Source organism: Eleginops maclovinus, chromosome 4 (assembly GCF_036324505.1).
Source record: "Eleginops maclovinus isolate JMC-PN-2008 ecotype Puerto Natales chromosome 4, JC_Emac_rtc_rv5, whole genome shotgun sequence".
NCBI classification, from domain to species: Eukaryota; Metazoa; Chordata; class Actinopteri; order Perciformes; family Eleginopidae; genus Eleginops; species Eleginops maclovinus.
The window spans coordinates 14,640,042-14,654,322 of NC_086352.1; the positions used below are offsets into that span (position 1 = coordinate 14,640,042).

A 14,281-nucleotide genomic window follows, 5' to 3' on the forward strand; every position below is an offset into this window, starting at 1 on the left:
AGCCTGCAGGAGTTAAATGTACTGAACGTCTGAAATGATACATTAATGCAATTAATGCTACAGGAGTCAAATACATTTGCTTCCTTCTCTCCTGTCTGTGTCCTCTAAATACTTCTCTTTCTCCTTCAATTAAAATGGAAACAACATGGCAGATCTTTTCAGGTTCTCTGCATATAGTGCGATTGCATGGTAAATATCGCCCTAATGACTCTGCAGCAGGGGGCTTGGCTGTTTAATGAGCAGGCTCTCCTGCTCTACCACGATCAAATGAGAGCGTAATTTGATTACCCCTCTTGACCTCTATTCCTCTATGCAAAAAACAAAGCACCAGGGATTTTTTCAAAGGCTTTTGCATGAGCAGAGACATTCAGGGGTGTGTGTAGAAAGAGTGGATAAGATGAGGTTTTCCTCATGGAGTTATACAAAATATACTTTACTCTAGCCAATACACACATGCAGCATGTAATGCACACCTATTGTATGCATTGCAAGTGCAAAATGATTAGCATAAAGTAGTTAGAAAATGCTTAAAGGAATAGGTTGACATTTTGGGAGAATTGCTTTGGCTACGACTTAGATGAGACGATTCATACCACCCTGATTTTTGTCAATTATTTATAAAGTTATCCATAAAAGCTGGTTAGCCAGAAAGCAGTTTTCCATTTTATGTGTGTTATATTGTGCTCAGTAATATGATAGTCAAAAAGGGAGCACATGTTTTTTAAGGAGGTTGCGGGCAGGGATTAAGATCAGTATTTCTGTCTGTTGTTTTTTTTTTACAGAACTCCCATTTGAAACTGGTCCTGTGATTTGATCCCTCAGATGTGGCAGTAGAAGAGACCACTTCTGAAGAAACCCGCAGACCATGGCATCACTACAGAGGAAAACACACAGTGGGAGTCTAGACCAACAGTAACAACCTCATGTGCTGATACTACCACATCCACAGACCACATGTGTTGTCAAACTCATGTTGGAGGTGAGGAAAAGTTCTGTTTTCTAACTTGAGACATAAATCCTTGAACTAAAACGATTATGCAGTTTGTCTGTCTCTGTTTGTGTAAATGCTGCAATGGTTCCCTTTACGGCAGAAAATTAACTGCGTTTAGTAAGATTTTATAGATTCAACCAGCCCCTAACTTTTAACATATTGTTTTTACTTTTTTGTTGAAATCAGTTTTAATATAATATTGTTATAGCTTTTGTTTGTCCAGAAAAGGTCAACTAAAGTTCAGGCTATTTCCAGCATTGCTGTTTTTTTTTCAACCCCAGTTAGACACGCTCTTGCCTGGTAGTGATGCACTACATTCACAGTCTCCTACTGTTGCCTCTTGAGTAGCTCCCCAAAAGCCATTGGGGGCTAAGCGTCCCACTAAAGGACAAATCAAGAATAGTTGTTGAGTGAATGACAGCTTATAACTCATTCATTCAAGATTTTACTGACATGTTCGGGATTTTATAGCAGATCCCCCTGATCCCATAGACTTCTTGTTTGTCGGCTCACAATTGTTTTATCTTTTAAAGAACTTGCAAAGAAATACAACAACAATTTAACTGCAAATAGTATGATGTGCACAATGTAGAGATACAGTATACAAATGTATCGTATAAAGCTGTACTGCAGTCAAAACAATTGGAGACTGACTTGTGCTTATATAATATATTAGGTTAACGTCTTTGAAAACTCTCTTATGCTGTTTGTACTTACACAAGTCAACACTTTTCCTCAGCGTTTGTACTTCCATTGGTTAAAGAGAATGTGAGGATGTTGCGCATGTTGTTCCTCACAGTATATTTAGTAAAACACAGGCAGTAACCTGAGGACTGAAGGATATGAAGAGATTCAGCTCAGCAGGGCTTTGAGACAAAATGCTTTCATGACACCTGCTGGCGTAGCGTTCTGCTACCCAGTTTTTGTCTCTTTCCTCCCCCATCGTCCATCCATCCATCAACCCAGCGGTAGATGCACAGAGCAAAGCCACTCTCCATTTGTCAGTGCCTATCAGAAGTGGTTACTTTCTCATTATATGCCCGTTGACCCTTTTGAAAACCGAAATAAAGTGGGGGAGTTGCAAGAAAATGTCACACAGGATAAAATGCAGCTTTCCTTCTGTGCAAAATGAACAGGGAAAGAAACCTGGGGGATTACATCAACACTTTTTTTTTTTTTTATCACATCACACCCAGTGTGGCGGTGTTGTGTAACGTGTCATGTTTTTATTTCGGGGACTGGAGAACTGTGGTGAACAGACAACAGTCAAGACCAATATGCTTTGGAAGAAGGTGAGTAAGATAACAAAAGAAAGACAGTAAGTGATGTGGAGAGGATATTTTATTTAGCCTGTTAATGAGACTTGAATAAAAAGGGTTTAGTCTCCGGTGATGAAGTTTTCTCATCGTTGTTTGGTCTAAACACTGACTATGGTTTCCAGACTTGTGCTAACTTCAATCATAAAGGACATACATGGGCATTAAGTGGTAGATCTTGGGTAAAGTCCAGCTTTTAAAGCCACCATCAAATCACCAGGCATCTCTTACTGAGTTAAACAACACATGGTTAATTGCATGAGCTTTTATTTGATAAAAGAAAGAAATAGGGCCAAATATGCATTCATTTCCTGATAAATCTCCCTCTAACTCTCAAGTATTGTTCATCATTTATATAAGTACATTACAGCCAGTCACAAAGGAAGCTTTTCCTAATGGAGAGCACTTGGTCATGATAATGTTTAGTACCTGAACTCTATTGACATTCTGATTACTGATTCTGATCTTAAAACGTCTGAAGGGGAATGGGAAAACGTGTGTGCACATATGTTACCATGAAAGCGATAAAGCAGGGTGCGAAGAAGCTGAAAGACATGGAATAAAGAGGAATGTTACATGTTTTATTCAAGAATCATACTAAACCAATTCTAACAGATATGAATGTATCTTTTCCAGGGGGTTCTTGTCTTCTCTCTAAAGGCTAACCTCAGCAAAGTTTACCATGCTCATCATCTCAGTTTGGCACCTTAGCCTTTTTACATGTGTTCATTCACATTGCATAAGAAATCACCATCCTCTTGACATCACAAAAGTCTGCATATAATTGAATTGCAATCTAAATAGTGAGATGTAAATCTGCTTTATAGGGTTGGATGAACCTAACAACAGACCAACATCTTCATTTTCTCAAGAGACATTCAGCTACAAAAGATATAGTACACAGGCTAAACTTTATATTAAGTGGTCAAATGATTTTACTTGCAATATTAAAAAAAAAAAAAAATCTCTCATTGTACTAAAAAAGGTCCATCCATTAAACACAATTTTTTCCAACACACACTTGCATGACAGCATCTGTGTTTTCAAATGTTCATTTTACTGAGAAGGATACATATCCATATTGCTGGAAAGGTCCCTCATGCATCCTACTAAATTATTCTGGGAAATCTCCCTCGTGTTGACCATAACATAGCCTACAGCAGTTCCCTGTTTACTGGGATTGTAATACAATGGAAATGCATCTTGCTATTTAGCCTTATCCAGCTGATGTGTCAAATCAGGTGGATGCTCACACACTGGCATCGATTATGCTACAATGTGCATACAGTATTTCATCATTTCACTTAAATGACCCTAGAAATAGAATAGAGAGTGAAGCAGTCACCGAGCAGCCTATGACTTTAACACTTATCACTGGTTGTTTAATTAGTCACCTAGACAACCGTTTAGCAGGCTTTATCAATTCCTTTGTGTGTCGTTGTGTGTGTGTTCGTGTCTTCCTCCAGACTCTTGAGTGAGTGATTCAGTCCAAGTATGTCAAACGTGTTGCCTCCTCGCAGCACTCATTTGGTGGGAATGTTTGTCTTTGTTCCCGGTCTGGTGGTTCAGAGTATTCTTCACGCAGTCTGTTTGTAAATTGCTGTGGCCTTAGAGACAGCCACACAGGATCACACCCCTCTTTTTGTCATTTCCTCGGACCCCTGCTCTCCTGCTCAGTGTGAGCGGCACACAGTGTTCAGTTCTCGTAAAGCGAGAGTGCACAGCGCATCCCAGCCAGTCCTCCTCCTCGCTCTCTGTTACTCGCATCAGGATGGATCTACACTCCTAGCAGTGCACAAGTCTACTCAGACAGTTTGCAAGTTCGGCTCTCATTTAGGAGTGAAACAGGGGCTGAAACTAACGTTTCTTCTCCCGCTAACAACATTTATTTCACCTCTGCGCTTCAACTTGGCTCTAACATGATGACAGCAACCGGGTTACTGTTGCGGCTTTTGATCCTGCTCTGCTGTATCTCCTCCGCAGCGGGCAATATGTTTGCATTCACCGAGGAGCCCTCCGAGAGAGCCGGGAAGGGAGACGGGTATTGTAGTCGGATATTACGGGCTCAGAGCAATCGGAAGGAGGGCAACAATGAGTTTCGCCTCCGCGTTGAAGGAGACCCGGAGAGCTATCAGCCAGGGAGCACATACAGAGGTTGGTGTTTATCCGCCACATTTACGCACACTGCGTTCGTCGCCACTATATGGTTATTGTGAAAGAAACACTAGTCCAATGACAGTCGTCTATGCAAACTTAAAATAAGTTTCTACAGAGTCTACTTTTGATGCGTTAGTGTATGTGCCCTGTAAAGTAAACTATATGTGGTCAGTCAAGAGATGATCTTGCATCCCAACAAGGACACATGCAGTTTATCTATAAAGTAAAAACCAAAGCTGACAACAATGTTCTTTTAACCTTTTGTGGACAGCCATGAGTAGCTACACAGTACGACTTAAAAGCTCCTTTATGATCAAAAATGTAAAGGCTGTGGAGCTAAATCCCTCTGCGAACTCTTCAATGCTTTTTGAAATTCTCTTTCATGGTTAAAATGATTTTTTTTTTTTTAAGCCAGCAGTCCCTTATTTCATAGCTTTTGTTCAAAGTGGAAGTTATTGCGAACTATTAATGAGCATGTGCCATCTGCTGTGTGAATCTCAAAGGCTCATGCTGTTCTGGTCTCGACAATATGTTGCCCTGCAATTCGCCCATTCTTTTCTGGTTCCATCATAAATAGATTCATCATCCAAAGCCAATAACAGTGTGGGTTTTTGCAATCAACTATACTAGAAATTAGTTGTTTTGAAGTGTAAAAGTGTTATCTCAAGATACTGATAAATTGGCAAATTTAATTTTCCCCAATTATGAATGGACATTATTTTATGTTCTGCAGGATTGCATAAAAAAGACCATCTTGAGCTACCCCCTCAAAATGTTTAATTGTAGATGAATACATTATCGCAATTATATGATATTCAACTCCGAATTAGTTCTTAATTCAACACCACTCAGGCAGGTGGATTATTAAACCCATGCTAGTCTTGTGCTAGGCAAAGGTATTGTTTTCTCATTGTTCTTTCCATCAACTAATGCTTGCTGTCACTCTTGTTTTGGTTCCATCCAGTGACTCTGATGGCATCCACCCCCTCTTACTTTAGAGGCTTCACCCTTATTGCCCTAAGAGAGGGTACAGACGGAGACAATGATGCTGACTACATTGGAAATTTCCAGGTAAGGTAGCAACTCAAATGACCGATTGATCAAATGAGAAAATAACTCAAATGTTTGATTTCCTCTGTTATCAGTGCAGCTCTATTGGATACATTGACCTTTCCTGCCTCACCTTTATTTAAAGCAAGGCACTTTAATGTTCACCCTTCATACTATCATTCCTTTTGATTCTCGCACAAGCACTGTGCGTGGCGAGTGTGAAGAGAGAGAGAAAATAGACAGATCTTACTTTAGATTGGGGGATGGGGGTCTTGACAGATTTTCTTCGCACAGCCCTCCTGACTTCACGTGTAAAGGTGTGATTATTCCCAGCCCTCTCTAATAGGGACTGTATATCATATGAAACGAACATACTTTATGCTTAGCTCCATATAGCTTTGCTCTTCAGGATGTGCATATACACTTGTGGAACATGGGGAGGAGTGTGCCCACAAGCAGGCATACGGTTCATACATGTAGGAAGTGTACAATTTGTATCGTTGAGAGGCTAATAACAATTTTACACTGGCAGCCCAAGCTACGAGTACTGTAAGCAGGGGAATAACTAAGTGAGGCCAAGAGAACGAAAAAGAAGAGAGAGAAGGCAAGGAAGCTGGTGCAGTTACGTACGTGTGAAGTGGCCAAATATGTGAGACCTTTGTAATTATAATGCAGTGTGAGGAGTTGAGTGTTAGAGCGAAGGGAACAATTGGTTGAGTAGGGATAATAATGTCATACAAATATAAACTTAAGACATTTATTTTATTTCTAGAATGGCGCAATGTCTTATAGCTATTGCGCTATACATAAAGCATCATGTAATGGTCACAGATGCTGTAACAGTAGCCTACATTCACAGCGTATAACTACATTATGAGTTGATGAAAGTTAACATCACATTCATAACTTTTTAATTTTGTTCAACTTTTTTGTTGTTCCTTCCCATGTTTATTTCATCATCTCAAAGAACTTAGACTGCACAAGATGATATCCTGTTTTCAAAGAACTGAGCAACTGAGGAACTGGTTTTACAGTAACTCGAGTGTAGATGACCACAGGAAAAGCAGTAGAGCATGATGGTACCTCTGTGTATTTAACAAAAGAAAAATTAAGCCATACATAAAGGTGCCATAGAATGGAACACTGTATTTACCTTGGCATAGTTGAATGAGGAGAGTTCGGTCAATTGAACTGACATACCGTGAACCTCAAACACCATTGTTTGCTCCTTTACGTGCAAATCATGAATATGCATATCACAGCGGTATAGAGCTCCTGCAGATGATGTCATATATGCTGGTCACGTGACGAGATACGACAGGGGCAGCCATTTTGGCAGTCATCGCGGCAGTAAATTGACAGGCACTGGCAGACTGTCAAGGATGGTGGATAACTGCTGTGCACCAGGTTGCACAAATAGGCGTGGGAAAAAGAAAGGTGTATCGTATTATCGCATTCCTAAAGACGCGGAGAGGAGGGAGAAGTGGATTGGAGCGATTAAAAGAGCCAGGAGCCTTCAGAAAAAGACTGAAAGATGGGACCCCCCGGCCGTTGGCTTTCGCTTATGCAGTGATCACTTCATATCAGGTGGGTGAAGGAATACAGTACAATGCTACAAAAAGTTTCTGGTCAGTTTAATTAAATTTAATTAGTTTAATTTAAGAAGTAGCACCCAGTTATTATAGCTAACGGACACTGTGATGTCCCTTTTTAACTCAACAAGTGTGGCTCTGGCGCAGCCTAGCCAGTTAGCAAGTTAGCTTGTAGCAAGCTAGTGGTAAACAAACCCGTGTTGAAATATTAAATATATATATAAATGATATATAAAAAACGCCAGCCACTTTGGTTGAGTACGATCAAAAATACAAACTAGCAAGTTACAGATGCACTGCAGTAGCTATCCAAGCTAAAAAACATGCTAACGTGACACTTCCGTAGCTAGCCAAGCTAATAAACAAACAATGCTAACGTGACACTGCCTATCAAACTGGAATAATTTAATACTTACCCTTGCAGTGATGATGCCGAAGTTTTTGGATGTAAGACTCCACAGTTGAATGTTGTTTACGAAGCCGGACTGACACCATTTGTAAGCCTCCAAGCTTTTGTACGCTCTGAGGGAGTCTCCTGAGTACACTGATGGAAAGCTTACAAGATAGCTGTGGATGTCTGCGTAGCGCAAGTCGGGTACATCGTCTTCAGAGCAGGAGGTTATGCTCTTGAAAAGCACACCGGGTGAATTATATGGGTCGCTTATATTTAATCTCTCTAATTTTGTACTATAAAGCCGAATTTCACTTGAATTAAAATGAGAAGTATACTCGCTCGGTAAGAAAACACTGGCACCGGTGGTCATGTTGACTGCCAAAATGGTGGCTCCCAACCAAAAGTCACGTGACCGCAGGAGCTCTATAACGGTCGAATTACAACAATCCCTGTGTGTGACGTAACACACGGCAGTCCAGCCCCAACATTTGCATACACCAGCTGCTGGAAAACACTCACGCTAACACTTACCACTCCGTAACGTTGCTCTCCAATCTCCGACCAACTGGCTGTTCTTCAAATTCATCGGTTTCCTCCTCCGATAAAGGCTCACACATGTAAGGTTCATCTCTCACAGTTTCACAAACTTCACTTACTTCTGTGGACTGAGGCAGCTATGGATTGCGCCTTGTAAACCAGCCAATCAGAGCAGAGCTCGTCATAATTATTTAAATGAGCCCCCAAATAAGGCAATTCAGCTTGTTTCATTCTAGGATCAAATCATAGGGTTGTAAATAGGCCTGTAAAACCGCATCTGGACATTTTTCGGATCAACCAAAGTTATATACCTTCTTTGTAGACATCAGAGACCAATTTAAAATACCAGATAGATGCATTCTATAGCACCTCTACGCCTAATTCCTTCCCAAAACTCGACATCATATTTCTTCTTAAGACAGTCTATTAAAGAGCCATTTTTTAATATTAGTTTTAGTTGCCTACCAAATAAAACCTTATTATTGTATTGAACATGTACAATTCACTGGGAATTTTTCATAGCATCCCTCAGGCTTTTCTGATCCCTGCTACTGTTGCACTCTCTGTGAACCTGAGCCTTGAATATGGTAGGACATCACATTACATTACATTTCATTAACTGGCGCTTTATCCAAAGCAAGTGCAATAAAGCATAAAGATACAAACACAGAACAACAACAAAATGCAGATACAGTATATATAGGTGTATATATGGAAGCCAAACTATTGTAAGTGCTGGTGCAATAGTTGAAATTGGGCTAAACTCTTAGGGGAAACAGGCGAAACAGGTGGGTTTTCGGTTTGCAGCAGAAGAAAATAAGACTTTTTGCTGTCGTGATATCAATGAGTATGTCCTTCCACCATTTTTGAGCCAGGATAGCAAACCTGGGTCCAACTTGCAGTGAGTGTGTAGGAAGCCGATTGGCTGATTCATAGCGAAGTGTACAGGCTAGAGTGTACGGTTTAACTATGTCCTGGATGTAGGAAGGACCGGATCCCTTCACAGCTTAGTAGGCCAGAGTCAGTGTCTTGAAGCGGATTCGTGCATCCCCTTGTAGCCAGTGAAGGGAGCGGATAAGCGGGTTAGTGTTGACATAAAACAGGAATATTTTATTTTTGTCCAGCGATCACCCAGCGCCAATACCAGCATTTTTTTCTCTCTTTTATTTGTCCTTGCAATTGATTTCACGCTGTTGTTATTTAGTGCCAGCCTTGAGCGTGCTCCTTAGCCCTTTGGCGGAGTGTGGCGCGTGTGACAGGGTGCTAAACCTCAGCAGTAAAAGACGGGAAACACTACATCATTTAGTCACGTTCAGTAACTTTGTGTTCCACACGTATATGAGGCTGAGGCTGTGTACCAATACGCATACTATTTAATATGTATTCTGTTGCATTTTGCACTACGCTATCCAGCATGTTTTTCTGGCTGCTCTAACCCACACATTTTTGCTCAGTGGATTTTTAAGCAAGAGGATTAAAGTTCAAGGTGCAATGTTTTGACAAATTAGCATTTCCCAATAACCCTGCATGAACAGCAAGTATTTCGTAAGGACAGCTTCAGTACATACTAAAAGAATAAAGAAAAAATATGCTATTTGGAAAGCAGCATGAGTGTGCAAAGAGAATAATAGACACGTGTGACCATCATACAGTCTATGGTGACGATAGTCTTTAGATGTGAGCATCAAAAGTAAACAGAATAGATATGTCATTACTGCTACCTGCCTTTGATTAGACATCTGCTAGGTTTTCAGAAGTTGACGGTCTCTTTCACAGCTGCATCAGATGATCACCTGTTTTGTTACAATCACCATGTGACAGTGTAGTAAAAATAAACTGCTATCCAAAGAGATATCCCTCTATCATCACCTGCTCAATGAGTCTTTTATGTTCTTTGTCTTTTATAAAAAGTATACACACACACACACACACACACACACACACACACACACACACACACACACACACACACACACACACACACACACACACACACACACACACACACTAATCTGAAAGAGCCCTGGGTGGGCCGACCTCCAGGCATTGAGAGAAAATGAAGAAAAAAAGAAGCTGCAACAGAAAACGTCGGGTTTATTTAACATACAGCTCATTTGAAATCTGTTGGTGTGCCCCATCTCAGCCGTCTCAGGATAGCTCCCGACTTGATGAAAAGCACTTTTATTGAGCTTTCTGGGAAGGTCAGTTGCCACTGTGTGTATGTGTATGTGTTTGTTGGCAAGAGCGTAAACCAGCGGGCAATGCTGGCACGGCCTGATGAGACATTACATCTCAGCAGGGTAAGATTATAGAACAAGAAAAGGCAAATGTGGCTATGTGAGGGGTGAAACTGCTGCCACTCTGAGTGCAACATATGCCATAACCGTAGACAAACGCAAAACTGAGCTTATTAGTGCACCACCTCTACATCATTTCTCTTCAAGGATAATCTGATATTAGGGCAATAGAGATGCTTTTCTTGTGTGCTCTGTGCTAACTGTTCCATTAAATTAAAGATATTTCCCATGTATCTTATTATTATTAGGGTCTGACAAAAACAGCTTATCTCAAGCCAATCACTTATGCTCATGCACGATTCCGAAACCAAGAGATACACCAACATTTTTGCACTTATTTTTCTCATTTCCCTACACTTACTATCTGACTATTGGACATTTGGAATTAGACCCGTAAAAGACGAAATGTGTCTTAGGTATGTTATAGTTTTTTTTCTCCTTTTTACTTCTTTTGCAGATGGTGTTGTATACATTCCCATGGGGCTTCTCTGGTTTTAACATGTGTTGAAGTCCAGTCAGACCACCCCAGGATGCCTGTTAGAAACCATGGGAACCTGGAGGGGGGGCTGTATAATCCTTCAGGCCAACAGAGGCTGCATACGCATGCACTGCACGCGTACACACACAGACACAGACATACACAGCTCCAAAGGTCCGCTCCTAACTCCGCTTTTCCTCTCTCTCTCTTGCTCGCTCGCTCGCTCGCACACACACACACACACACACACACACACACACACACACACACACACACACACACACACACACACACACACACACACACACACACACACACACACACACACACACACACACACACACACACACACACACACACAATCCACTTCAGGAGTGAACTCATTCATAACATGGCATGACAAAGGAAATTCTCTGCTGACAGCTTTATGGAGTGAGAAAGTCCCCGTCTTTACTACCCTGATGTCACTTCCTATCAAACAGATCCTTGGTCTCTGGGCAGTGAACATTGGCTCGCTGGCTGCGCTCCCCCATGCTACCCGCTCTACTAATTTCCTGTCCAGTTAAAATCAATGAGATGCTCAGTATCTCAGATGTGCACCTGATTAGAGAAGGCAGCATGTATTTGGTCCCTTCAGTTTGACCCTAAATAGACTGGGGACTATTTTGTGTGTTGCTTACAGGGATAGGGCTGCCAGAAGTTGACTTTCTGATCGATCTAAGTATTGATGAATTCAATTAAATGTATTTTAATTAACAAGGATAGTGTACTCCGTATCAAGACCTGGGGCCATAGGATCATATGGTATGAAAAGTGGTAGTAGCCTCATCCATTCACTAGACTGGATTCATTACTGTGCTGTTTTGTGTCCAATGCATTAAACAGCTTATTTTATACTGGAAGCTCTGAAGGAGCTTGTGTCCTTGACTCAAACACACTGAAAATGACAGATTATTATGTTTTGGCCTGTGATCCCTTTAAAATAAAAACAATCTACATCTCATTACAGATAGATATGTACTGTATGTGGGTTTTAACTGCTTTTTTCATTAAAAAAGCATCCAGTATGGCACAAGAAAGACTGTGATGATTGGATAACAACAACGCATACTTTGAATCAGGCAAAAGGTCTTTTGCTTCTCTTCTTTCCTGTTAATCATATCTCAGATTGATTTTATGACCAATTGGAGGGAAATTAACAGGATGCTCTAACACCGTGTTTGAACTAGTACTTGTAAGAGGATTCTGTATATTTCAACGAAATGTTGTACAACAGCTGTCATGTTGTGTATTTTGAGATCGTTTTGGGTTCAATCCTTCAATGTGGCCTGAAATGTGAAATGAATGTAATTTCAAGCTGCTAATTATGTTTCTGTTTTAGGAAATTAATGAAAAATGCTCCGTCACATGCTGACATTTTTTTCATCTCTAATATCTTTGTGTGTGTGTGTGTGTGTGTGTGTGCATCCTTTACAGATAATTGATGAGGAGGAAACTCAGTTCATGACCAACTGCCCCCCTGCTGTGACAGAGAGCACTCCTCGCAGACGCACCAGCATCCAGGTGTTTTGGACTGCGCCCCCCAGTGGCTCTGGCTGTCTCGCCATTAAGTAAGTAAACTATGACCGATGCTCAGCAAGATGTGCAGGAAAAATCCTCTGCTTGCACACTTAGATTTACACTCCTCAGTCCTGCTTTCAGCTTAACACGTCCTCGGACACGTTGAACTGTTATTCATTATGCTTTGAGAGGTCCGGTAATGTGGAGAGTTGGGCTGCCCCTTTCTATCAACATTTATTTTAATGTCATTTATTTTCTGATAAATTTCTCTTGCTGAACATTTTCAAGGCATTCTTTTAGATGGATATGTGTTTTGATTCCACTTTTAAAGAAGCCTAATTTCTTGAATTTTTGGTTATAGAAATATATTATATGGTAGCATGTTTATATCAGCGAGGGTAGACCAAACAACAAAAAGACATCTCTCTAACGGCTCTACAGCGCAACAAGCTACATCCCCGAAACGAACATTCAGATTTATTGCAAGACTTTCATTGGACTAAAATTATTTTAGCTATGTGTACATATTAAACTGGAAACCGAGTGTATGTTGATAGTGAGAGTTACAACTTTCCATGCAAGAGTGGATAGAAAAGCCTGTCTTTTCAAACTTTCAGTCATACAGAGTTAAATTGTAGTTTTAATTATTTTAAGTGCTCTCTCGGATTGCGAGCTGTGTTACTAGCATAAATCAAATTCCACATGTAGAGTAAATCAGTTTCATTACATCCCTTCCCCCAAGCTAATCAGAGTCAAATACAAAATGTCTTGTCAAATTTCCATTTCCAATTGGCTTCATAAACTATTCATTACCTTTATTAGTCATACAGATGATTGACATCCATCAACCCTGCTGCTTTTTGTTCACTGGGCTTGCTTGGATAAAGAAGAGTAGTCATGTTCTGCCGATGACAGATCAGGGTTGAAATCCATTCATTAATCCAGTGCTGTGGGGGACAGTACAAGAGGTGGAAAGACACTAAGGGACTGTGAGTCACAAGGCCTTTTGATCAATGCATTATTTCTATGCTGTTCCTCAAACAAAGGGAAGATTAAAAGGTTACATTTCTTATTTAATATTGCATGTTATAATGTGACAGAAACAGATGTTTTCTATGTCTCTGTGCTCTGTGTGACCTTATCTTTCCAGAGTATCTTCTCAATAACTTCTTACTGTAAAATCTCTTCTTTCTGCTCCTTGATCTCTCCACTTTTATCCGTCTCCTCATTTTTATCTTCACTGTGGTGTTGTCTTTGTCTTCTCTCTGCATGTCATGTTGTGCGGTACTTCTGCTATCCACATAGAGACGATAGAATCGGAGGATGAAACCCTCTTTATTGTCACACACATGCACACAGCAGAGCACACACAGTGAAATTGGTCCTCTGCATTTAACCCATCCTAGTACTAGGAGCAGTGGGCAGCTATTGTGCAGCGCCCGGGGAGCAATGGGGAGGAGGGATTGGAGGTGTCCGGTGCCTTGCTCAAGGGCACCACAGCAGGGCCTAGGAGGTGAACTGGGACCTCTCCAAGTAGCAGTCCACTTTCCATATTTCAAGTCTGACTTGAACTGGCGACCCTACGATTCCCAGTCCAAGCCCCTACTGACTGAGCCACTGCTGGACTAGTGGGATGGTGGCAGAATTGTACTGAATTAAGCACAAGGATAGAGTGGCAAAGTTGAAAGTGCGAGCGAGCGTACAGCCTAGAAAGAGATGCATGAAAGTGCTGAAATGTTGATGTAGTAATACCATGGCACAGACAATAGGGGTGGGAGAGCGTAAGATGTTCTAAAGAGAAGCTTCTGAAAAACATGATCACAGGCTGGGAGTGGGTATTTTCCGTTGATTCTAACACTACCTGCTGGCATAAAGATGGCTTTTGTTTGCCTCTGTGCTGCAACACCTA

At 41.0% G+C, this 14,281-nt stretch overlaps 1 protein-coding gene across 2 annotated transcripts in view; it reads left to right on the forward strand.

Moving 5' to 3' along the window:
• Positions 1-861: 861 nt before the first annotated feature.
• spon1a (spondin 1a) overlaps positions 862-14,281 on the forward strand; it is a 61,907-nt gene continuing 48,487 nt past the window's right edge. The window contains exons 1-4 of one of the 2 annotated variants that reach the window (XM_063881846.1): positions 862-979; positions 4,291-4,461; positions 5,429-5,535; positions 12,289-12,422. In XM_063881846.1, coding sequence (XP_063737916.1) covers positions 955-979; positions 4,291-4,461; positions 5,429-5,535; positions 12,289-12,422 — 437 coding nt within the window. In that variant the 5' untranslated portion in view covers positions 862-954. Of the gene's footprint in view, positions 980-3,861; positions 4,462-5,428; positions 5,536-12,288; positions 12,423-14,281 lie in introns of those variants that run through there. The other variant, XM_063881845.1, reaches the window with a different exon arrangement.